The sequence below is a fragment of the Eublepharis macularius genome, chromosome 14, assembly GCF_028583425.1.
Source record: "Eublepharis macularius isolate TG4126 chromosome 14, MPM_Emac_v1.0, whole genome shotgun sequence".
Classification (NCBI taxonomy): domain Eukaryota; kingdom Metazoa; phylum Chordata; class Lepidosauria; order Squamata; family Eublepharidae; genus Eublepharis; species Eublepharis macularius.
In genome coordinates this window covers 5,407,389-5,433,230 of record NC_072803.1, presented here as the reverse complement: position 1 = coordinate 5,433,230, position 25,842 = coordinate 5,407,389, and the positions used below count along the sequence as shown (strand labels likewise).

Sequence of the window (25,842 nt, the reverse complement as noted above, 5' to 3'; positions counted from 1 at the left end):
TTTCACCTGCACAATGGAAACGCTGCAGAAGGTGGTCCAATCAACCCCCCAGCCCATTAGTGGCGTGAATATCAGCGGAAAGGAAACTTATGGGTACGCCGAGGGCCAAGGGTCCCCTACTCCAGGGGAAACAGCCAGCCCCCCAAACTCCTTTCAACAGAGTCCATCGTTACCAGCCTCTGGATTAACCGAGTTCAACGGTGCAGATTCCACAAGCCAGGATCTACCTCCAGATCAGCTTCGGGAAGTGCTTGCCACCAAAGGTGAGTCCATAATCTTCTCTATGTCCTTCCATTTTATCACACGACACAATAGAATAACTTCATCCGGCAAGAAAAATCCATTGATTCCCGAGCTGTTTATTGTGGGTTTTCGCTTGACAGCTCCTGTTCATTTCAGAAGGGGTTGTGGAAGAGACATGCATACAAACATGTGTTGCAATCTTTCTCTCACCTTTGCTGTGAGGTGGCTCCCCTGAGGCGTTTTTTGCACAGAACATGAAAGTGGAGTTTGCATTTTGGCACGTTGCAATGCGGTTGTATTCCTGACATCAGGCAGAACGGATCCGGAATTTGGCAGTGACTTCTTCTCGTTTTCCATCCCATTTTAATGGCATTCACATGGGACACTGAAGAAACAGAGCCATGGCTAAGGCGATTCAGAGCATAAATACATTTAAAATGTATATTGGTTTTATGTCACCTGAAGTGTCATGGATTCCACCAAAAATCCTGAGAACTGTAGTTTGCTGCTACGGTTTCCAGCCATCCCCTTCCATTGTAATATGGACTACCAATGTCACTTCTGGTTACACAGGTTGCACTGGTTACACAGAAGTGACATCGTGGAATTTTTCAGATCTCTATGGTAAAAACCATAGAGTGTAGTAGTTAAGAGCTGTGGGACTCTAATCTGGAGAGCTGGGTTTGATTCCCCGCTCCTCCACTCAAAGCCAGCTGGGTGACCTTGGGTCAGGCACAGCTCTCTCAGAGCTCTCTCAGCCCCACCTACCTCACAGGGTGATTGTTGTGAGGATAATAACAACACACTTTGTAAATGGCTCTGAGTGGGTGTTGTTGTCCTGAAGGGCGATATATAAATTGAATGTTGTTGTAATGGTTGGTGATGATGTCAATTCCGGGTACACACCGCTCATTTTTCTCCCTTTGCGCCATCAAGCTCAGAGCCTGGGGGTGGGAGGTCTCCCACCATAGCTGGAGATTTGGTCGTTCTATTTGCTGCTGAGAAAGCTCTGTGAGACACACCCCTTCCCCATGCTCCAAAACTACAGCTCCCAGGGTACCTTGTTAAAAGGGATTGAGGGATAAACCAGCTTAAGTTCACAATAAACTCATGGCTGAGAGGATTATTTAAATCAGCTCACAGCTGAGGCTCCTAGCCAATGTACCACTTCTGCTCTTAAAACGGTTCCCATCCCCACCGTGAAATGAAATCCTGCCCTCCGTAGCTGGCGTATGGCGATCCCCAGTGGGGTTTTCAGGGCAACAGACTTACAGAGGTGGTTTGCCATTGCCCGCCTCTGCAACCTTGGTCTTCATGGGGTGCTGCTATTTTTTTTTTGCTTCCCCCCCTCCCCTCAATGCAGAGTCCTGCCAGTGGATGTAGCAATGGCCAAGATTTTAGATGGCCTTAAAAGGGGATTAGACAGATTTGGAGGAGTGGTCCTTTAGTGGCTAACTACAGGGAACTGCCATGTGCAGAGGCAGCAAACTTCTCAATACCCACGCTAGGAGACCCCATCAGAGAAAATCACAGGAGGTCATAGCCCCTCTCTATACTGCCTTGGTCAGGCCGCTCCTGGAGTACTGTGTGCAGTTCTGGAGGCCTCACTTCAAAAAGGATGTGGACAAAATCGAGAGGGTGCAGAGGAGAGCGACGAGGATGATCAGGGGTCTGGAGACTGAGCCCTACGAGGAAAGGCTGAGGGCCTTGGGAATGTCTAGTTTGGAGAAGAGGAGATTGAGGGGAAGGGACATGATTGCTCTCTTTAAATATTTGAAAGGCTGTCATTTGGAGGAGGGCCAGGAGCTGTTCCAGTTGGCAACAGAGGGTAGGACCCAAAACAATGGGTTTAAATTACATACACAAAGGTACCGGCTGGATATTAGGAAGAACTTTTTCACGGTCAGAGTAGTTCAAAGGTGGAATCAGCTGCCTAGGGAGGTGGTGAGCTCCCCTTCACTGGCAGTTTTCAAGAAGAGGCTGGATGAATATTCGTCAGAGATGCTTTAGGCTGATCCTGCACTGGGCAGGGGTTGGACTAGATGGTCTGTATGGCCCCTTCCAACTCTGTGGTTCTGTGATTCTCTGATTAAGACACTGGCCTCTACACCCTGTTTGTTGCTGCCCAAGGCCAACTGGTTGGACAATGTGTGAAACAGGATGCTGGACTATAAATACTGATACTGCAGGGCTGTTTGTCTTTATGGTTGTGTTATGTCTGATGCCATGGGATGCAGAACCAGTGTGATGTGCGTCTGAACAGGATCTGGGAGACCCAGTTTTGAAACCCTGCTCTACCACGGAAACTGGCCGGGTGGCCTTGCCCCAGTCACACCCTTTCAGCCTAACCTAACTCACTGTTGGGGCTGCCAGGTTGCCGACTGTGGCAAGCCACCTCCTGCCCCAAAGGTCACAGTGGGAGCACAGTGGGAGCAAAATAGGAGGGGTCAGCGTCACGTGACAGCATGACAGCATGGAAGTGACATCACACCATCATCCAGTTTCTGAGATCTCCACCCCCTTTTTGCTATGAGCATAAATGGAGGAGAGGGAAGTGTTGAGTCCTTGCTAGGAAAAGAGGTGGGGTATAAAAGTAGTAAATAAATAAAGGCATTGGTTATGATCCCTGCTTGTGGGTCTTCCAGGGGGCATCTGTTTACCCACTGTGTAAGTAAGGGCCGTCGTCACACGGTCCCTTATTTCGTCAACTTTGCGCTAGAAATCGTTTCCTCTGTTATCGTTATCGGAATGGATTCTCCCATCTTTTGACGACTGCTTGCGATTCCAGTCAGTCACATTAACAGGGAAAAGCGCAATTTGACAGGCAGTCAAAGTGCCTCCGGAAACGGGGCCAAAAATCCTCCCCCCCCCTTTTAAAATGTTTTTTGCATATTTGCGCTATATCGCAGTTCCATTATACCAATGTTGTGCTGGGCCAACATTGATATATATATATATATATATATATATATATATATATATATATATATATATATATATATATATATATATATATATATTAAAGTGGGGGCAAGATGGGCAGCGAAGCAGAGACTCCACGGCTACTTGGCACTAAAATTTTAGAGGAAATGTCAGTGTACTCAATTGGTGTAAACTGCTTCATTTGTTCTTGCATGGCAGAATATCGCAATAGCGTTATAAGGCTTACCTTTAACAAAAATTACTTTGAGGCTTAATTGTGGGTCGCGCTGGGGCTTGTGGGAGTGTGGGGCGGGAGAATCAGCCTTAGGTGGGAGAGATGATCGGGGAAGTGAGCACTTTGGCGTTGCAAAGCGTTCACAGTCGATTCAGGGCATTCACATGGAAGCGGATGAGGACAACATAAAGAGTCACAAAGCATGATTTGGGGAGAATGGCGAAATCACAACAGAACCGGAATAAGGTAAGCATTCAGTGGGAGATGGCGCTAGTTTGGTGCTAAATTTATGGCCGTGTGACGACAGCCAAGCATGCTGAACTAGATGGACCTTTGTCTCGGGGTTCTTCTTATGTGTGAATTGGCACTTAGTCTTACAATGGTGGGAGGTGTTTGAAGAAGAAGCTGATAGCTCGATCCCACACATGTTTACTCAGAAGTATGCCCCTGGCTATCGCTTATTCCCAAGAAAGTGTGTGTGGGACTTTGGTTTGAGTGGGTTGCAAACAGGCATTACTGTTTAGGATTAGGATTACTGTTTAGGATTAGGATTACTAACTCCAGGTTGGAAAATCCCTGGAGACTTGGGGGTTGTAATTCTGGGATATCTGCAGGCACAGCTGGAGGTTGGCAACCTAACTGAGATAGATGTGAGTCGTATTCAGGACCGGCCTGGAAAATAAAAGGACGATTAGACAAGTACGTTTGTTTGTAAGGTTTCTGTTGAATGTTCTCCAGTGTTATGAATTTGGCACAGCCTCAAGGAATGTCATGCCATCAGAGAAATCCAGTGCCGGGGGTGTAGTTCTTGCTCTTAGCTATTGTGAATCAAAAAGTAAAATCTCGTGGCAGGGAGTTTTACTCTGGTTGGCTGATGCTGAAGTATACGGTGCTAAGCCACATGTCTCTCCCTATCCAGGAACGATATATGTGTCACAACAACCCTACAGAAATGGAAACGTTCTTTACTGAAGGACAGGGCTTTTTTTCCAGCGGGAACGTGGTGGAACGGAGTTCCGGAACCTCTGGAAAATGGGCGCGGAGCCTCCAGTGGCGTGGAGGGCAATCTCAACTCCCCTCTGTCTGGAGATCAGGGGGCGGGGCCACCAGCCATGTGACCATTTTCTCCGAGGGCAACCCACTGAGTTCCACCACCTCTTTCCCTAAAAAAAAAAGCCCTGCTGAAGGATAAATCCAGTGAATGCTGAGGACATCTCAGCACTGCAAACACAGATTAGTTCTGCAAAGTCATTGCACCTTCTAAAGCATCCTGGGAGTCATCGAGTTCACAAAGACTTGTGCAGACAACTCTCTGGTAGAGCTTCCCAGGCCACTCTCACAAAATTACAGTTCCCAGTTATCCCTAGAGCAAGTAAATAGTTGTTAAATCAGTTTGCACTGTGATGTGGATATATCCCGAGAAGCATAGGATACAATTTTCAGCTAGGAACGTAGGGTCTCTCTACGTGTTACTTCTTTTACAAGTTCTCCACTGAGCCAACTCGTGCTCCATACAGATGCAAGTCAGCTCTGGGGACTGGCTTCTCTTTAAAAAAACGTAAGTGCAAATGGGCTTGGAAAGCTGGTGCTGGAGAAGGGAGAGCTCCTGTCTTCCTCCCTAGCTTCTTTCCCCATGAAAAATCAGTGCAGTGTGTGCCCTACATGCACACACTGCCTCCACGTGGAGCAGCAGAAATGGGGAAATGTCTCCCCTATGCAAATGTTTCCCATTTGCACTCTTGTTTTTTATAGAAGCCAATCCTCAGAGTTGAGGTGTGTCTGTACGAGCTCAAGTTGGCTCCATGGAGAACTCGTAAAAGATGTAACGTGTAGAGTGACCCTTAGAGGGACTCTTAGGGGCTCTTCTCTGCTCCGCCCTCCTATGCAGTTGCAGAACTGTTCAACCTGCCATCTTTCAATTTGACTTCACATGAACAAATTTCCTATCACTTTTCTCTTATCCTAGGCACTGCAGGTGTCATGGGGTATTTCTCTTTTCAGGTGACATATTAGTTTATTTAGAAGACCTACCACATGCATTTGCCACCTCAGGAACCCACCTCAACAATCCCATAATGTTTTTTTAGCCCACAGCAATTAGAACATTTGCATTACCCTCCTGGTGAAAGAGGTTTCCAGGCTCAATTGGCCATAGAGATCTGATTTCAAACTCTCTGAAATGAATGGGGCCTATATAGCCATCTGGGACTATGGTTCTCTTTTCAAAGTACTGGCTTCTGCAACTTCCTTTAGGAAGCTTGCAATGACGTATGGGATAAGCCTTCCAGAGCACTAGAGAATTAAAAAAAAAACCTCCTTGTACCATGCAGTGCAATTCGTCTATGCAATGATCTACACCCATGCCAGACAAAGTGCCGTCAGCCAGAAATGTGGCTTGGACAGATGCTTTTGTTGTTCTCTCAAAGCACCTCCCAGACCATGATTAGCTCATAAACGGCTCACGTCTTGTACTTTTGTGTTCAAAATAATTCTCGTCCTCTGTTGTTGTTGTTTTTCAGATACGACATTCACCACTGATGTCTCTCCGAAGCAGTATATGGGGGTGAGGGTAAAAATGCCAGTGCGTGAATTGCTGAGGAAAATACGGCTCTCCAAAGGAATTGATACCGACAGCATCCAAGTAAGTAGTGCAACCTGGCAGAGAATGGGCCATAGCCCACGCAAGATGAGCTCTGCATCATCTCTGGCTTGCTCATGTGGGATGTGGGGCTGGCTTCACAATTTCTGGGGTCTGAGATGGCAGATTCAAAAGGTATTCTATTTTCCTTTCACTAATAGCCTGCACGAAGAAGTACCTCAGTGCAGATGAAGGCCAGCTGCACAAAAATGCCGCCATTCTTATGTGCAGCTCAGATTTTCTTCAATGAAGCTCATGCCAAAGAAGCTTCCTGTGGGCTGTTCTCTAGCTTGAATCTGTCTGTCTCCCACTCTTCCAGCCTTTCCCTGGGAATGTATGAAGCTTCCCCACATCAACTCAGGCCATTGGTCCTTTCTGCTACGTTTGGTCTCCTTTGACTAGCTGTCCAGGATTGCAGGCGACACCTACAAGCCAATTAACTCCTTTAACTGGAGATGTCGGGAATTGAACCTAGGCCCCTGCCCCCACATGCATCACATGGGACCTACCACTGAGCCTCCCTAATATCAGATCGTTGAACCATCTAGTTTGCACCTGGAGGGCGCTACATATGGCTCACAGGTCCTGGAGCCCATAGCCCCGGCACCTCCAATCTCCCCCCTCCATGGGGCATCCTTTGAGACCTGAAGATGTGGTTGCCATGGAAAAGACAACACCTTGGCTCCATGGAGAAGTCAGTGCCTCTCAGCAGAACCAAGGTGTTGCAATCACCACAACAGCCATAGTGTCCCTACCAGCTGTCGCAGAGATTTCAGGACCTCCCACTGCAACTGGCCAGGGCTCTGCAGTGCCTTGGTTCCATGCAAAGAACATTTCTCCACCTGTTAATGGAGCTGAGGCACTTCCACCTGATGTTTTTCAGATTCAGATCTGCCACCACTCAGCTGAAAGAGAGGCAGGGCTCTGATCCGAAACCTGCTCCCTTACCCTGGACATTTCTTCTGCATCCCAGCCAAGAGTCCCAGGGGGGTAGTTTCTGAACCCCCACCTGCCCGTGAGATTTCTACTGTGGGATGCTGCAGAAGTTTCCCAGGTGGCAGGGCGGCGGCATTCCAAACACTGACTCCTGACAGAGAGGCGATATTCTGAACCCTCACCTGATATCATGGGGTGGAGCTTGGTGCAGTCACAGGGCAGCCCACATAGCAGCAAAGGAGATCCATTATGGACCCTGCAGCTGTTTGAATTGTGTATATCCCAGTTGACTCTGTCTGACGGTGGTTCTTCAGGGTCTCAGAGTAAATGCCAGTGCCTGCAACAAAGCACCTTTATCTGGAGATGTCAGAGGCTGAACCAGGCATCTTCTGTGGCAGTCTACCAGAGCCCCACGGCAACTTCCCACACATTCATTAAAAGTGTCCAAGTTGATGCACAATAATACTCTTTTTCTGAGAATTGATTCTCACAATGCCTCATGGAGGCACCACCTAGAAGATCTTTTGCAGTGGTCTTTCCTTGATGCCATTATTCCTTCCGATGCTCTTTATTCTTAAAAAGTCCAACAGCTGCCTTGTGTGGTGCTCTTATCAGAAACAGAAGGGAATTCAGATCCATGGGACAGTCTATTCCACTTCTGAACACATGTGAAAGTGCCTATCTCTGAGCTGTTTCCCCAAAGTAGCAGAGCTGACGACAAGTGGAGGAGATGTATTGGGAAGAAACTGGCCTGTGCCGTGTTCTTGACCATTCCCCTGACATTTGTAAATCCGTATTGATTTTTTAAAAGTGATGTCAGTTTTGTACTGCCCTTGCAAACGTTGATGTGCGTGTCCATAACTATCTGACAAAACTAATGTTTCAAATTCATTCTTTCTCCCCCACCCCCTTAGGAGGCATCAGTAAAAGCAGAACGCAAAGAGACTCCAGGAAAAAGAGGTAAAGAACAGCCCATCTGAGGACCAGTAACCTGGAGTAATGTGTGATATAAGAATAGCATTTCACACCTGCCATTTCACAGGGAATCCTGAATTGGGCCTCTTACATTATGCACTTCTTCACTGGAACCCCTGAAAATAAATGCCTCTATCTATTATAATAAGATGATATTATTATTATTATTATTATTAGAATTAGAATTAGAATTAGAATTAGAATTAGAATTAGAATTAGAATTAGAATTAGAATTAGAATTAGAATTAGAATTAGAATTATCTGAAACACAATCAACAATAAGCAGAGGTCACATGTTGTTATTGATTGGCCTTGCTAAGCTGATACAAGTTTCCACTGGAGACCTAAATATCAGCCAGATATCAGCGTAATACGTACGCTGTTCAAAGTAGCACTGTCTTTTGCAGTTCTGTAGGTGTTATGTCAGAAAGCTGCAGGTTTTCCATACGAATTGCAACTTTTTTTAGATGGTTCCAAATGCCCTGATTATTATTATTATATTTCTAATCCGCTCTCCCCATAAACGGGCTCAGAGTGGAATACAACATATATAAAATACATAAATTTGTTAATTTAAAACTAGATAAAAATGTCAATAATACAATTATTGTATTGTGAACGTCAATGATGCAAAATGTCAATAATACAATAATTATAATCATTGTTACTTGAAACATTGGATGGACCACAAATACTTCAAGGGGTTATTGAATGTCTTCTTTTCTCTTCATCTCACACAGGGAAAAAAAGCATCCATTCAGAGAAGCGACACAAGCTGGTATGTGGGATTCTTTCATTTCATTTCATTTATTAGATTTCTAAACCGCTTTACCCATAACCGGGCTCAGGGTGGTGTACAGCATATTAATACAATTCAATTTCTGCTTTGGGTGGCCAGAATTTCCTAAGCAAAGCACAAGACAGAGCTAGACACCTATCTGCACATTGATTTCTTATTCTCTCTTTTAGAACAGGCACAATCCCCAGCCAGCTATGAAAAGCATGGAGGACCTGGATATTCTGGTGGAAGTCCTCGAGGAAGACCTGAACAAGAGCCATTCCAGGCGAGAGATGCAGCGGGCGCCTCAGACACACCTAGAAGGTGCATTCCCAGAAGTTCCACCTCATTGCCGGGAAGGTGATGGCAACCAGCAACCAGATGGAAACAGCTGGGATTCTACCAAATTTGAGCCACATTGTCCCTTCCCTGATTCCAGTGCATTAGGGCATGGATACCCCAAACATTTCAATGGATCTGATGCCAAGATGAGGCAGCCGTGTCTGGATCCTATGACACCGCACCTCTATTCACATATGGAAGCAAGACACAAACAGGGGCGTGATCCTTTCCTGAGGCCTATGGGGAATTTCCAAGGTTTTGCTGAAGAGGTTGGGCCTCAGTACCACAGTTCACCAGGACATGTTGTGTCGGAATCTCTGGAAAACAACTCAGTTGATTTGCATGAAGTGGGACAATCGAAGCCGAGCAGCGGCAATTTTGGAGGGCAAGACGCCTCGGCTATTTCTTTCTTCCAGTTCCAACTCCGGCAAGAAGAAAGGCGGCTAAGGTGCATCCCGCAGGACAGGTTGCTCGCACCTGATGCAAACGGGAACAGGTCTGTCTGTGGGCATGTTTTCCAACTGACAAAATCCACAATGAAACATCTGCCCTCTTTCTAGCGCCTCCGCTAAGCTGTTGGTTGAGCCTTACCATGGCAGCTCTCAAATTTTTTTCTTAAATACAATGAAACAGGAAACAATAAAAAGCACAATATTAAAATTACCATTTCCTTAAGACCATCAGAAAATTTAGCGGCATCAGGATAAAAATTCTGAGGCTGTTCTAGCAGTGGCATGAAAGTATATCTGCCAGTGTAGCGTAATGGTTAGAGTGATGGACTAGAATCTGGGAGGCCCAAGTTCACACCTCCAATTACCCTAGAAGCTTCCTGGGCAACTTCAGTCCAGTCACTCACTCACATCCTAATCTACCTCACAGGATTGTTGTGAGAATGGAAAGGGGAACCATGTATCTGGGAGCAGCTGGGAAGAAGGGAGGGAAAAATGTATGTAGCAGGTAGATATCATCTTTGAGTATAATTAGAAGGTAAATAGTGTGCGGGGGTTGGATGACCCACACAAACACACACAGCAGCAACAATTCAACACAATAACTAGGAGAACAAAGGGGAGTCTTTACTTTGCACTAGATGCAGAGGAGTTAGCCGTGTTAGTCTGTAGTAGCAAAATCAAAAAGAGTCCAGTAGCACCTTTAAGACTAACCAACTTTATTGTAGCATAAGTTTTCGGGAACCACAGCTCTGTTCGTCAGATGCATCATTTGAATCATAAGCTTCTGAGAACCACAGCTCTCTTCATCATATGCATTGTCAGATGCATCTGACAGAGAGCTTTGGTTCTCAAAAGCTTATGCTACAATAAAGTTGGTTAGTCTTAAAGGTGCTACTGGACTCTTTTTGATTTTACTTTGCACTGAAAACCTAAAAGACTTGGCGCGTAGAGAATGGATGTGGGGACGGTATTCCATAATCAGGAATGCTAGAGCTGAGAAGGCCTTTAAGAACATGTCTTTCACTGATCAACTCATTTAGGGCTTTAAAGAGAATGACCAATTTGGCCCCAAAAGGGCATGCCCCATATTGATTCCTGCAACCTTCACTGGCCGTTGTTTCCAATTCCTCTTGAAGGATAGGTACAGCTGAAGAACAGCTACAGAGGCTATGGGCTTGGATCCAACGGAGCTCCTGGGGAACAGGGGGACCCCTCCCCGAGGAACAGCATTTTGCTGCAGTGGGAGGGGGAAGCAAGGAAGCCATGCTCCACAGGTAGAAATCTTTCCACTGGTGGAAATGCTCCGTTGGATCTAAGCCATGAGCTGAGAAAGCTGTGCTTTGCGTGTTTGGTTAATGCCTTGCCTGTACAGTGCTGATATATAATAACATTCAGTTTATATACTGCCCTTTGAGACAACTTAACACCCACTCAGAGTGGTTTACAAGATGTGTTATTATTATCCTAACAACAATCATTCTGTGAGGTGGGTAGGGCTGGGAGAGCTCTGAGAGAGCTGTGACTGACCCAAGGTCACCCAGCTGGCTTCAAGTGGAGGAGTGAGGAATCAAACCTGGCTCTCCAGATTAGAGTCCTGCCACTCTTAACCACTAGACCAAACTGCCAAAAACAACATATTCCTATCCCAAGGAGTTTACAATAGCAAAGGAGAAAACAGAGGGAGGGAAAAGAATGAAAAGGGATTGTTGTAAGCAAATGCTGTTACGTGTATCCATGCTTTGAGCTGAGCATGAGAACTATGCGCTTGAAGTCTTCCATGGTCTCCAAGTAACGCCTACAACAATCCTGTAAGGGAGGATTGTTAGGACCAATTTAGATGTTATCAAGTCTTCATATTCGTTGAGCAATGACACAGGGCAAAACTAGACATGATGCCATTCTTGTGTCCACAATGGGGATGCACAGGCCCGATCAGAATCAGGACCTCGTGGCATTTTTGAATCGTTTTCATGGCAGACATGAGGATGCTGACCCATCTAAGCTAGCCCACAAGGACCTTGAATCAGATATTGAGAGTTTGGGGCCTCCCAGATTCACACATGCTCTTTTTCCACTGATGACTGCAGTGCGTGGGCAGAATCGCTTGTTACCTTCTCCACTCTGCTGTTTTCTCCTCCTTAAGCCCCCCCGCCCCGTCGAACCGCTATTTGGTCCCCTTGCAAAAACATGTGATGGTGTGACTGCACATAAATTTTGCAGGAGTCCCAATAGCAGCTCCATGTGACGGCATAAGGAAGATAAAACCGTAGGGAGGGCACCTGCCACGGCTGCCTGCCCATGTTGGTCACAAGGCGAAAAGGGCACAGGTTTGTTCAGGAGGCACAAAACTCCCTCTGAACATCTGACTCAAAGTCCTTCAGTCATCGTTCAAAAAACACAAAATCTTTCTAATGTTTCTCATTGGTTCTTACTTTTATCCTTATACTTATTGCTGTCAACCTCCAGATAGGGCCTGGAGATCTCCTCAAATTACAGTGGACCTCCCAGCTACAGAGATCAGTTCCCCTGGAGAAAATGGCTTCTTTAGAGGCTGAGACTTCATGCCATTGTACCCCACTGAGGTCCCTCTCCTTCCTAAACCCTGTTTTCCTCAGACTGCACCCTGAAATCTCCAGGAATTTCTCACCCTGGAGCTGGCTCCCCTACCCATACTGCAGAGAAGAGCACTGAGAGATAGGAGCCTTAGTTCACCGCAGAGTGAGTTAATGCATAGAGAGTTAAAGTCAAGAGCTTCGTAACTGGTAACTTCCTTCCCACGTCTCCAGCTCAAACATTCATAGCTCTCCTCGAAGCCAAAACCATTGTTGCCACCACTAAATTCCTTGTGGTTCAGTGCTTATCATTGTTCCCTGGACGGCAGGGATAAAATTTCGCTTCTCTCTTTGTCCTCCTCCTGCACTTTGGAAACTGAAGTGCGTTGATAGTTAGTGAGTCTATAGATCACTTCCTCAGAAATAGGGGTGGATAGTTCACAGGAATTAAAAGTGAAAGCCACTGAACTTTATGACCCACTTGAATACAAGGTGTGTTTAAACGGCAAATATTTGTTCCCCAAATCTAAATAAAGGAAATCGTATCTTTCAGAGGTCAGCAAATACCGGGGACATGGAATGCCTGAAAAGGGAGCCCTGACTTTAACTGCTTTGATTCCACAGTGTGTTTTGGGTATTGATATGCAACTCCCTCACTGATGATTCTTGGTCTTGAGTGTTTTGTTGGAGAGGCACTTGATGCTGGCATAGGATTGCTCATTGCAAGCCTTTTTGAATTTGTCACCTGCTATAGGAGTCAAGGCTTCTCCTGTCTGCATTCAGGAGCAGAGTGGGAAGGGGAAACGGCTCTGGAACAAGCCCAGCTGAGCAGCCCCTACAGGGAGCATTGCCTGCTCTGGGTTGGGAAATACCTGGAGATTTGGGGTGTGGAGCCTGGGGAGGGGATGGAGCTGAGCAAGCTATAATGCCACAGAGTCCCCTTCCAAAGCTGCACTTTTTCTTTAGGAGAAATTATCTCTGTCATCTGGAGATCAGTTGTAATTCCAAACCTCCAGCCACCATCTGGAGGTTGGCAACCATCTCTATAAGCCAGCTCTTCAGGGGCCACTGAACTCAGTGGTGCCAAGAAGAGGCATTGGCTCACGCTTTGCCTCATCCCACAAAATGGCAGCAGTAGGAGAGCCCGTGTGGTGTAGTGGTTAGAGTGTTACAGCTTGGCTCTCCATTACAGCTGCAAGACCAGGATGCCTACATTTCCCATCACAACTTGAGGGAAGCTGACAAGTGTCCAACCTGTGTCAGGCGTCACTTGTAGCTTCACAGAAAGTAAGTCACTTGAGCGTCCCCGTGTAAGATGTCTTGTGCAGAGAGACTCTAACGCTTTGATCAAAGGCCAGTTTCTTCCAGAGGGACAATTATATCACATAAATTATAAATAACAAATGCCATGTAGAATTGCCACAGAAAGAGAGATCTAGATATTTAGAATATCTAGATGTTCAGAATTATTTCCGAAAATTGCACGGGGACCCAAGCCGTCTTCTGACTTGACGCTGCCGTTCCTTCCTTGCTGACTCAGGCGTACCCACCCTCTCTGGAATGCCAGTCCCCCCCAGGCTCTTTACAAAACTCTCGCTCTTTCTTTCAGGCTGCTGCACAAGGCTGTGGCCCAGGGGAGGAGAGCGCTGGCGTATGCCCTGGCTTGGAGGTTGGCACTTCTGAACAGAATTGATGAGGAGAATGCACGGAAGCAGGTATGAGCAGGCAGCCGGGCTTAATTGCTGCTAGGCTGCACCACTGCGGAGTGCGTAGCCCCAGAATCTAGAGACAGTGTGTGCACATAAAACAATGCTTATACAATTCAAGCCATACTTTCCGAAAACAAAGTATAGCTGTTTTTGAACACATCATTTACATTGCTGTAAAGATCAGGGGACTGTTCCCAGACCTGTGTGGAGCTGAGCTCCATATCAAATGACAGAGCGGGCACCTTCACGGGGAAGATCTACTGAGAGCCAAGCTACAAGTGACGCCTGACACAGGTTGGACACTTGTCAGCTTCCCTCAAGTTGTGATGGGAAATGTAGGCATCCTGGTCTTGCAGCTGTAATGGAGAGCCAAGCTGTAAAACTGGGACACCTATATCAAAACTTGAGGTAAGCTGACAAGTGTCCAACCCGTGTAAGGCATCACTTGTAGCTTGGCTCTCATTCTACTGCTGTCATTGAATGAGCCAGCTCCACTCAAGAGCAGCAGCAGTATGCTCAGGGAAGAGGGTATATGAGGGAGATTTCCATACTCCTCCTCGTCCCTGAAAGGGCGATGGTGATGCACGGATACCCAGAAGTCCACTGACATGTTCTTTTGTAGGAAAAGCCGATCCATTTCTCATTCCACAAGTGCTCTGCATTTGTAAGCTAAGAGCAAGGAGGGTATTTTTATGCATGCCCCACTTCTCACAGCCCGGAGAAGTTCTAGGAGTAGTCCTTACCCAGGTCCGTTCTCAAAGACACAAAACTGACAGCCACACAGATTTGTGTCTAACAGTTCCCTTTGGAGGAGAGATTGCTGGAGATTTATGGCATGTTTGCAGTAATTGCTTAATTAACAACTGTCATGATGCAGTAATGACTCGGTGTTTGCACAGGGGACTACCTTTATTTCTAACAACTGTACAGGTGGATCACAGGTAGAGGCAAACAGGTGCTCCTGTAGGACAGTAAATCCACTGCCCCACACTTGATCCCCGAGAGAGAGAGATCCTATCCCTCCTAGTTGCTTTTACCAAACCCAGAAGGGTCTCTCTGCTCCTCTCTCTTCCAGGATCTCAGCTGTGCTTTCTTTTCAAACAAATACACCCCTGCCCTTCCTTCCAGCTAGGCAGAACGCTTGCCCCTTTCAAGCCTAAACAAAACCATTTCCCGACATCCAGGGCTTTTTTTCTGGAAAAAGAGGTGGTGGAACTCAGTGGGTTGCCAGCACAGGGGGCAACTCTTAGCGGGAAGTGATGCCCCTGGTACCACATGTGCGCACGCAAAGTGCACGCATGCTCCCAGGGCCAATGACGTCACTTTGGGTCAGCTGGAACAAGGGGAGAGTTTTTAAAAGTTTAAATCGCCCTTGGCGAAAATGGTCACATGGCTGGTGGCCCCGCCCCCTGATCTCCAGACAGAGGGGAGTTTAGATTGCCCTCTATCTGGAGATCAGGGGGTGGGGCCACCAGCGATGTCACCATTTTCAAGAGGTTCCGGAACTCCGTTCCACCACGTTCCAGCTGAAAAAAAGCTCTGCCGACATCCCTGGTTCATTCAAAAGATGCCTATAATCATTGAGACATATCACCTTCCATTTGTCATGAGCTTCTGTATGTTAAAGGATAATTAGCGCATAATATATTCGCTTAGGAACGTCCCTGTAATTATTACATTGGGAAAAGATCCAATGGGCAGGGTCAGATGTTGCAAGCTGTTAATTCCCCCATTGCCACTGAATTATTTCTGTTTCTTTCTCTTTCACCTTTCAAAGACTGCATTGCATGTAGCCGCTCAAAAGAACCACCACCTTATAGTCAGCGATCTGGTATCCCTGGGAGCAAACGTCAACAAGAGGGACGGCTCGGAGAAGACTCCTTTGCACCTCTGTGCGGAGAAGGGCTACTCAAGAGTCGTGGAAGTAAGTGGAACATTGAATGATTGGTTCGGCTGGGCTGTTCCCACCCCTTCACACTCATCTTCAGTGTGGCTCTCTCCTTGTTTGAACATCTGAAGTTCAACCGTTGCTGCGCCTAGCCCAGTATTGTCTGTACCAACACCAGTTTGCAAGGAAGGGCTCAGGTAGAGGCTTTCCTCTCAAATGAAATCCTTCAACTGGAGGTGCCCAGGATGTAATCCAGGACTTTCCACATACAAAGCATATTAATTGTCACTGAATATACAAAGCATGCGAAGTCAGCCAGGTGCTCAGTGTTGTCAGCTCTGGCTAGCAGCAGCTCATCTCAGAGCCAGTTTGGTGCAGAGTTAAGAGCGGCAGGACTCCAACCTGGAGAGCCAGGTTTGATTCCCCACTCCTCCACTTGAAGCCAACTGGGTGACCTTGGGTAAGTCTCAGCTTCTAGGAGCTCTCTCAGCCCCACCCACCTCACAGGGTGTTGTGGGGAGAATAATGGCATACTTTGTAAACCGCCCTGAGTGGGCATTAAGATGTCCTGAAGGGTGGTATATAAATTGAATGTTGTTGTTCAGGCAGAGAAAATTCTTCCCACCCATCTTGTTGGAATCTGTGCAAGTGTCCTACGCTCAGTCATTGTTGTTCTGTTTGTTTAGTCAGATAGCTAGTTAGCTTAGGTCCACTTAGGCATCAAGAGAACTTCCCGCTAGAGAAAGTGGGAGTCTTTAGTCTTTATGAGGGAATCCAGGAATGTCTATTGGATGAGCCAGTTTATTGGGGGGGGGGGGGCAATTAGCTAGCAACAAATACGAAGGTTTTATTGCTCTTTGTTCACTGCTACTCCTGCTCCGACTTCACTAGACCATGCAGACTACGTCTCTTTGCAATCTAAGCTTCTCTCTCTCTAGGACCTAGGCCGATTCCAGACGGGCACAAATAAAGCGAGTGCTTTCGCTTTTCCAGTGACCTCACTCGTAAAAACCCGTAATGTCCCGTCCCTGCTTACCTCCGGTTCATGGCACTGTGTTGCGCTCCAGAAGCAGATGGTGTGAACGCCGTATTGCGGGTTTGCACACTTCTGGACGCTTCGCCGCCGTGGAGAGGCCCTCCCCTTTCCCTCCTTTCTTTGCCGGCCGGCCGGCAACAATATTCCCTTAATTTTTTTTTAAAAACCGGGTGCCATTTGCGCAGTTGCACGTTTGCGCACATCGAACTGCACAAATGCGCACAAATGCACAAATGCACAAAAGTTGACGCTGCGTATTCGCATACCTGCATATTTGCGCATTTGCGCAAAACACGTAAAAAAATTTTTTTAAAAAACTGAAATGCGAACCAATGAAGGCCCCCGACGTCAACTGTGACGGGGAGGAAACAACCAATCCTGGGTACCTCAGTTGGCCGTGCGAACATCCGGAAGCGGGATGGCATGGCACGCTGCGAGACAAAGCGGATGGAGACGAAAGTGAATGTGTGGCCGGTAAGCGATTATTTCCGCAGAAAAACCGCAATTTCTGGCCATCTGGAATCGGCCCTAGTTTAGACATCAAGATGTAGTCAGAAACTGTTTGTTGTTTTTCCTACCAAATGTACCCTTTTTAGCCTAGTATGTAGTAAAGTATTTTTATAGAGCTAGAATCGCAGAAGTCTACTTATTTCCGTTGCGCTATTATCAAACTCTGCTACTCTGCAAACTTACATCTCATTGCTGTGCAACCCTCAACACATCTGCTACCTGAAACTGTTTCCCCAGAGACTTAGCACAGAGACTTCTGCAAACATATCATGCTCCCTGCCAGTAAGCTACACCCCCCCCAACAAATAAAAGCCATTTAAAAAAAAAAATCTAAACATTTTGTCAAGTAAACTCAATTCCTACTCGTAAAAATCAAGGTGGTGCTAATTAATAACAGATATTTGCATGTGTTATTCTAAGAATTTATAGATGATTGATTACAAGTAAAGATTTGGTTATTGGAGGAAAGGTGGAAGTGAGGGAAAGGAAAGGAAGAGCCTAGCAATTCTTCCTTCCTTAAAACAGAGTTGCCAAGCACCCACCCAGAACTAATTACTAGCCTTTTATAACCTCCAAGGTACTGAGATTAGACGCAGCCATTGCCCCCCCCTCCTTGGCCCTCTCCTCCAATCAGCTTCTCTGACCCTTCTCCTCTTCTTCCTCGCATGGTTCAAAAATCAGACTTTGATTAGCTCTAGGAGGCAGAACAAAGGGACTATTAAAAAGAAAAGGGAATAATAGTTTCCAGTCCAGCTGTTGTAAAGCTGAACAAGTCAACAAGCAAATTGTTGCCAAAACCAGCCATTAAACCTGACCTGGAAGATTTATGGGAGTTAGCACGGTCACCTGACTTTACCTGGTTGAAGGAAGTTTCCTTGGCTGACTCCTCTGCAATTTCTATTTGTGGTTATAGCTACTCAGGGTGCTTCCTTGCCTGGCATATCTCAGGGCACCCGTTCATGACCAAGGCTGGATCTCAGCAAGTCTTGCTCAGAAGTTGCTGTTTTTCTGGCAGTTGCCTCCAAATATGAACCTGTCACTGCAGATAGAGCATATATATTTATCATGTCCCTCCTCCAAAGAGTTCAGGCTGTCAGCATCCATGATTCTCTTTCTCCATTTTGTTTTCACAACAACCCTGTGAGGTAGGTTGGTGTGTGAGAGAGCAGCTGGCCAAAAGGCATGTAAGTAAGATCAGCTGATAAATAACATCCCATTGAGGATCAGCAGGAGTCCAGGGGCACCTTAGAGACCAACAAGATTTTCAGATTCTTGAAAGCTTACACTCTAGAGATCTTGTTGGTCTCTAAGGTGCCCCTGGACTCAAATCCTGTTGTTCTACTACAGATCAACATGGCTTCCCACCTAAAACTGTTCCTAAAAGAATAGGGCATCTTTTCTCCAGGCTGTTGACCACCCTAGAGACTAAACCAGACAAAGTGTGGAGAGATCCATGTGCAGAGCTCCCAGGTGGTTTTTAATAGCAGGCACATGAAATTCAGGATTGTGGTACTGGTGGAGCTGTTAAGCTCTCTGGGACCACTTCAGGTTAGGAAATTGACCCGGTGGGGGGGAGTTAAACCCTCATCTTGCTGTTCCTTGGTCCCAATCCAAACTGTGGGGGGGGGGTCACACACTCCTCCTATTTAAAACGAACAAACACACACTTGGGAACTCTACACTCATGGTGTCTCATCTGGTTTGACCTTGGGTAGGAGGCTGAACTCAAGTCTCTTCAGGCTAATGTTCTAACAGCTGTACCAAACAGGCTTAAACTGCTGCCTACATTTTTATTCCTCCCTTCCTCTGAGGAACTTATGGCAGCACAAATCTTTAGTTGCTCTCCTCTCTATTTTATTCTCACAACAACCCTATGAGGTAGGTTAGGTTGAGAGAAAGAGCATGACTGGCCCCAGGGTGACCTTCATGGGATTTAGCTGGCAGCTCTAACCACTGCTCTACACTCTCTCAGTGCAGCTTGAACTTCAGAAGGGCTAAAGGAAAACAGAACCTCACCTAAAGCAGCTGTTTTGCATTGTGCATTGTGAAAGAATCTTGAAAAGTGAGAATGAGGGCAGACACAACATTGCAATCTGGCCAGCCAAAGCCCCGGGTCAGGATTTGTAACACAAGGGTTTTTTTTTAATTACAGGTCTTGAAAAGCTGTCAGAAGGGAGGCACTCATTTAGAAGTGGATGCGACTGACAACCAGGGTAGGCTGAAAAGAGATTGTCTGGGTAACTGTTACCAGGATGTGGTTATTGACATATGGGATGGAAGACATCTGCCGCTGCTAAGCGGTGGGGTCATGATCCCTTGCTCAAAGCATTTAGCATGCAATATAGACATAGGAAGGATATTCTTCTGGGGCCCTTTTTGGCCTTCCATTTTTGTTGGCGCTCCAAATCAGTCATTTAAATTGTTGCTGTGTGCAGATGTGCTCTGACAGAGACCTCTGTTTGGGCACAGCTATACTACAAATGCATATTGCTTTTATACTGGTCTACCTCTCATGGCATCTGGGAAGTGTCATTTGGTGTGAGTTCAGAGAGTGCTAGATCAGTCCCCCCCCTCACCCGCCTAAACACAGTTTCCAGAGCTATGGGATCACAATTCCCAGAGGTCACAGTGGAAAGGCAGCAGCAAGATTCAAGTCCAGTTGCACCTTAAAGATAAACAAGATTTCCAAGATATAAACTTTTGAGAGTCAATCTCCCTTCATCAGATACAAGTAGGAATGGAGATTGCTGAGCCCTTATATCTCATTTGGAATGTGTTGCAAAAAAGGGAGTCAGGATGCAAAGGTACAATGCAAAATGTAACCCCCTTGATTAGAGCAGTGGCGAAATGCTTGGGGTAAGAAATGCAGGAAATCAGTGGAAAGGGAATGAATGCTGAATTGGTTGAAGTCTGCAGTATAGAACCCTTCAGTGCCTAAGGTTGCTTCCGCACACGTTGGATAAGGCACTTTCAATGCTCTTTAGTGATCATTTGGAACTGGGTTTTCATGTGTGAAACAAAAAATCCACTTCTAAAGGACTGCTAAAGTGCATTATTCAACGTGTGTGGAAACGGCCAGTGCATTCCGACGGAAAGTGACTCCAAGCTAAAGTCATTGACTTCAGTAGACTGAAGTAACGTAGCACCAGATACACTGTTCCTCTTCCCTCGCAGGTTTAACACCTTTGCAGTGTGCGGCTTTAGCTCATTGTGCCATTGTGACAGACCTGGAAAAGAGCAGTGTCAGTCCTGAAGCTCAGACCCTTCTGACCCTGCGTAAGGATCTGATATGGAGTGGAATTGCTTGCTTGTTGGAGATGGGAGCAGACCCTTGGGTGCAAGTAAGTCTTGGGACTCAAAAGGCGGCTTTGATGTCGCTTTTGTGATGGACTGGCAGCCCCTCCCTGTCTCTCCATTGCCTTCACCCCACATGTCTCTTTTTCTTCTTTTTCCAGGGGACAAAATCATCAAGCCAAGCTTCAAATTATGTTGCAAAAGTCCAAGAAAACAACAAGCTGATGTCTTTTCTTCAAGCTCGAAGGCCAAAATGGCAAGAGGTAATTCTTTTCAATATACGGGGGAAAGGGTGGCCTATGGACCACAGGATGCCTGGGTGCTTATACTTCTTGTGTCGATAAGTACAATGTATAAGAGAGAGTTGAGACACCTTCAGTCCACTGTTGCCTGTTTTCTTCCATAGTGTAACACTATGTATAAATCAAAATGGGTAGCCATGTTAATCTGTTTGTGGCAGTAGAAAAGAGCAAGAATCCGGTAGCACCTATAAGACTAACAAAATTTGTAGTAGTATACAGCGGTATAGAAGCATTTAGAAGTATGTGAAGTATGGGTCAAATTGGTTGACCCATATTGACGTGATTAAGTAAGAGAACGGTAAATGGATAAAATGTTATATTATTAAAGAATATATGCTAGAAATGTAATAGTTAGTCTTATAAGGTAAAAGGGGAAGGGAATAAAGGTAGTACTGTGTTATAACATAATATATAAGCTTAGAAGAGAATGAAAGTAGGTTTAATAGTATAAAGTAAGTTTGAAATGAGTAAGAAAAAAGATAGACAAGGGGTTGGAAAACTGTTGGAAGTCAACAAAAGGGGGGGAAGGGAGGGGGTTAGAATTGAAATTATTTAAAGGGAAATGATTGTATGGAATATTTACATAATTTCTAATCCAATAAAAAAAAAATTTTAAAAAATTTGTAGTAGGATATGAGCTTTCATGAGTATCTGAAGTGAGCTGTGACTCATGAAAGCTCATACCCTATGACAAATTTTATTAGTCTTCTAGATGCTACTGGACTTTTGCTCTTTTCAACTTTGTATAAACTTCAGGCCACAGGAAATCCTATTTAGGTAGGATTTTCCTCCAGTGACTAGGGCTGAATTTGGGGTCACAACACACTCTCTGAAAACCTTTCCGTCTCAGGTTTCTTTGACTGTGTGTGTTGTCATACTCTGGCAAGAGGCACTCTGATATTCCACTTTCCCTCTAAACAAGCAAGTTCTGCAGTGTTTCCCATAGCTTGGGAAATACTATATGAACTGAAGTGGTGGCCTCATCCTGGCCAAAAGACTTATTTTAAGAAACTGTAAAATTAAGATGCTGCCCCATAAATGTTGGCATTGGTCTTACAAAATTGCAGGTAAAATCTGTTCATGTTGATGCAATGAAGGGCATTATAAGGTAGTGCTTCTTCTGAACATAGGCCCTTCCTCCAAAGACAGCACACATTAGATTAGATTAGATTAGATTAGATTAGATTAGATTAGATTAGATTAGATTAGATTAGATTAGATTCGATTCGATTCGATTCGATTCGATTCGATTCGATTCGATTCGATTCGATTCGATTCGATTCGATTCGATTCGATTCGATTCGGATGGACAGATGGAGGGGCAGACAGACAGACAGGGTTAGATCCAAGATAGCCCTAGGTACTTATCCATTTTTGCCCCACCTTACCTTCAAGGGTGCTATACATGGATCTCCCTTGCCCAATTTTATCGTCTCAACAAATCTCGGAGGTATCTCAGGCCAAAAGTAAGTGGCTGGCTCAAGATCACCCGGTGATTTTCATGGCAGAGGCGGGATTTGAACTTCAGGGTCACAGTCCCGTATCTAATCACTACGCCACACTGGCCCTGATGCATGGAAGTCACTTTCATTTGTACTGGAGGGTACAATTTTTGTGGATTTCCCACAAAAACGATACCCTTTGTTCTACCCATTTCAAAGGATCTCCTGTCCCCAGAAGTTGCTTTTTTGGTGGTGCAGGAGACCACATACGACAGTGGGAAGGGGGAACAATCATTTCTGTGACTGGAACTCTGCTTCTAGTTGTTTAAGACCTACCGGCCCCAAATCGGTATACTTCCGAGTAAGCATGCATAGGATTGCAGTATGTGTCTTTTAATACTTTGACATATGTTCGCTAAAGAGAATGTCCAAAAATGGGGTACGAATTACATGATGATAGGAAACATTTAAGAAAGAAAAAATATATTTGTGCATTCTGGATACAGAAGGCAAATAAAGTCCATTTGTCTGATTTCTTCAGCATTATCTCTTCCGCTTTTCTGACTGCTATTTTGTATGAGATTTGTTAGGCTTCTGTTAGTCAAGTGGTGGCCAAATCCTGGCCTAGGGGCTCCATCCTGTCCAGATCCTTAACCATTTGTCCAGAAGAATGGCCCGCAGCGTCAGCTCGGCAATGCTAAACAGTTGGAGGGCCATTAAGAGCCGTGGGCAGAGGGCTGCATCTGGGCCTCTGCCAGCTTTTGAGGGCTCCAAGTTGGCGCTGGAACCAAAAGAGCTCAGCAAAAACAGGTGGACGCCCAGATGTCACCTTTGGTAGCCACAGGGGGAGCTCTCCAAGGTACTGAATCCTCCCTCCTTGACCATTGGAATCCTTCCTCAACAGTTCATTTGGCTTCTGGCTTTTGCCCAGCCATTGTCTCCATGCTCTCAAGCACATCTTTTCAGGGCTAGAAACTTCCCTTATACCTTCCATGACAGCTGAGTTTATGAGGAAACTAAGATGCTTTGGCCAGTGCAACAATATGCGGCTTCTTTGTGCTTGTGTGGGATTGTAGTTTGCACATAACCAGCGCATGACTGCAGTGAGCTGAATGGCTCTGAATGCTTCCTTTATGCAGGAATCTGCCATAGTCCCTGGACCGGATGGAATGGCCATTCCTTATTTACAAGGAGATCTGGAACCTCATCTGCTCTCATTTGCAGGCATCTTTCAACATTTTTCTGAAGGCATCTTGTATCCTGAAGGGAGTATCTCAGTTAGCATGGACTTCCTAGACAATTTGTAATGTAGTACAAGTGCTTCGATAGGCAAGTATTGAATATGAAGTGATATAAAGCCTGTGGAAGTCGGTTGGTGGGATCTTACAGATTTCAAAGGGCTTGAGATCCCTTCTCTGCTAAGCTGTTCTTGAAAGAACAGCTTGATAATAGACAGTAAAAGTCTTTGAATTTGTCAAGCTTTGGGCTTCTACTGGAAATACATTCTCAGGGAGATCTTAATGGAAGACCACTAAAAATATAAACAGGAAAGGCTGTTTTTTTAAAAGTATTTTTTTAAGTGCGTCATTATTAGAAAAGGCTTGAGTTTTAGTGAGAAAGGCAGTCTATAAATAATAAATAAATAAAAAAGAAAGGTGAACATTCAAGAAGGAGCCTGCCATATATCTGGGAGGAAGGCAAGATTTGTGATTGCAGCTGTGCACACCTACGCACCACAATAATGCCATCTTGCTCCAAGTTATGTGGTGCAGGAGACCACATACGACAGTGCCCCAAATAAGCCCCAGTGTGGTTCTGTAGGGAGTCCAAGTGGGGCTAACTTTAGGGTGCTGACTTTTTGTTAATTTGGGAATGTGGCTCTAAACCAACTGAATTAACCGAACAGTGAAGATTGCATCACACACTTTATCAGAATGGATCTGGAATAAACAAAAGACGCCTTAACCTGAGCATCTCCAGCAGGGCCCAAAGCTTCCTTTATTGATACAATCAAAGTTTATAACCATCATAACAAATGGGCTTGCCACTAGTCTGGAACTGTAAAGATGGCAAACAGGACTTGTGAACCATAAGAAAATCTATCCCAGATCATGAACGAGAAGTGTCTGTTATATGATAGTAAAGAGTCCAATAGCACCTTTAAGACTAACCAACTTTATTGTAGCATAAACTTTTGAGAACCATAGCTCTCTTCGTCAGATGCATGCTTGCATCTAATGAAGAGAGCTGTGGTTCTCGAAAGCTTATGCTACAGTAAAGTTGGTTAGTCTTAAAGGTGCTACTGGACTCTTTACTATTTTGCAGCTACAGATGAACATGGCTAACTCCTCTGGATCGTGTTATATGAGACAGTTTTGCACCATTTCCCTGTTCATTTCCTTTGTTTTCCCCTGGGCAACGAAACCTAAACAGCATCTACCACAACGCAGCATAGAGCCAAGCTACAAGTGACACCTTACACAGGTTGGACACTTGTCAGCTTACCTCAAGTTTTGATGGGAAATGTAGGCATCCTGGTTTTACAGCTTGGCTCTCCATTACAGCTGCAAGACCAGGATGCCTACATTTCCCATCAAAACTTGAGGGAAGCTGACAAGTGTCCAACCTGTGTCAGGCATCACTTGTAGCTTGGCTCTCAGAGTTACTTGGGCTCAAGTCCACTGGTTTTGAAAGGCTTGTGTCTGGCTCTGTGGCTGTTGTACTCTCATCAGGACCTCTCTGAACTATGATCCTCATTTCCATGGGTCTAGTGTCCATTCACCCAGGGATCCCTTACAACGTTGCAACAGTGGGAGAGGGTGGAAGGAGCAGGACTACAATAGGACCTGACTCAGCCCTGGAACCTCTTAGTACCTTTCTAGTAAAGAGAGCTGAAGAGAGACTCATCTAGGATTACCTCTTTCCAGTAACAACTAGTTCCATCCAAAATGTACAGAGAGATCCAAAATGTAGAGGGCACTCCGTCCAGCCATGCAACCCGGTGCTCATCTAGAAAAGCAGGCGATGGGTAACGTCCGCTAGTAATGAGAAATGTTCACTTGGAAGCAATTCCCACAGATTGCAACGGAAAATCCTTCCAAAGGAATGAGCTCAGGGCTGCACGGCATTGGGGCCAAGCCAATCCCTCCTTCCTGCACCCCCATGAAACTGCCTCATACTGCGTCAGACATTCTGTCTGTCAAGGTGAGTAACTGTCTGTTCTGACCGGCAGTAGCTCTCCCAGGTCACTCACGGACAGAGGTCTTTCACATTCCCTCCTTTTAGCTGCCGATGCTGAGGACTGTAACCTTCGGCACGCAAAGCAGACGCTCTGCTGCTTAACCACCAGTTCCCCGCTTGTTCAAAGGAGCTTCATTCACCCTTCAGATGTTTCTGGAGGCCAGCTTCCTCCAGCAATCCTACCACTTTTGTAAGGGACCGGTACATTAATATTCCAGTGAGATGCTGTCAAGTCAGGCATCCTCATTGCCAGCCAGCAGTCTGCCCAAACATACCAACAAGATCTGTGCAGACGTGTAGAAGTTGGAGTGCTGCACTGGAACCTGGGATATCCATGTTCGAATCCCA

General features: G+C 45.7%; 1 protein-coding gene across 1 annotated transcript; it reads left to right on the top strand.

The window, feature by feature from the left end:
• The first annotated feature begins 13 nt into the window (after positions 1–13).
• Positions 14–23,561, top strand: LOC129342297 (NF-kappa-B inhibitor zeta-like). Its single transcript, XM_054997985.1, has 11 exons — positions 14–263; positions 5,920–6,041; positions 7,889–7,934; positions 8,690–8,727; positions 8,919–9,565; positions 13,683–13,788; positions 15,560–15,706; positions 19,369–19,429; positions 20,391–20,557; positions 20,672–20,773; positions 23,394–23,561. The coding sequence occupies exons 1-11, from the start codon at positions 14–16 to the stop codon at positions 23,559–23,561; spliced, it is 1,854 nt and encodes a 617-aa protein (XP_054853960.1).
• Positions 23,562–25,842: the final 2,281 nt, after the last annotated feature.

What these genes read in the sequence shown, in the direction of transcription:
- LOC129342297 (XM_054997985.1), top strand. Translation starts at nt 14, where the DNA reads ATGGAAACGCTGCAGAAGGTGGTCCAATCAACCCCCCAGCCCATTAGT. An exon ending in GGAAGTGCTTGCCACCAAAG is followed by an intron (nt 264 to 5,919) that starts GTGAGTCCATAA and finishes GTTGTTTTTCAG; the next exon opens with ATACGACATTCACCACTGAT. An exon ending in TTGATACCGACAGCATCCAA is followed by an intron (nt 6,042 to 7,888) that starts GTAAGTAGTGCA and finishes CCACCCCCTTAG; the next exon opens with GAGGCATCAGTAAAAGCAGA.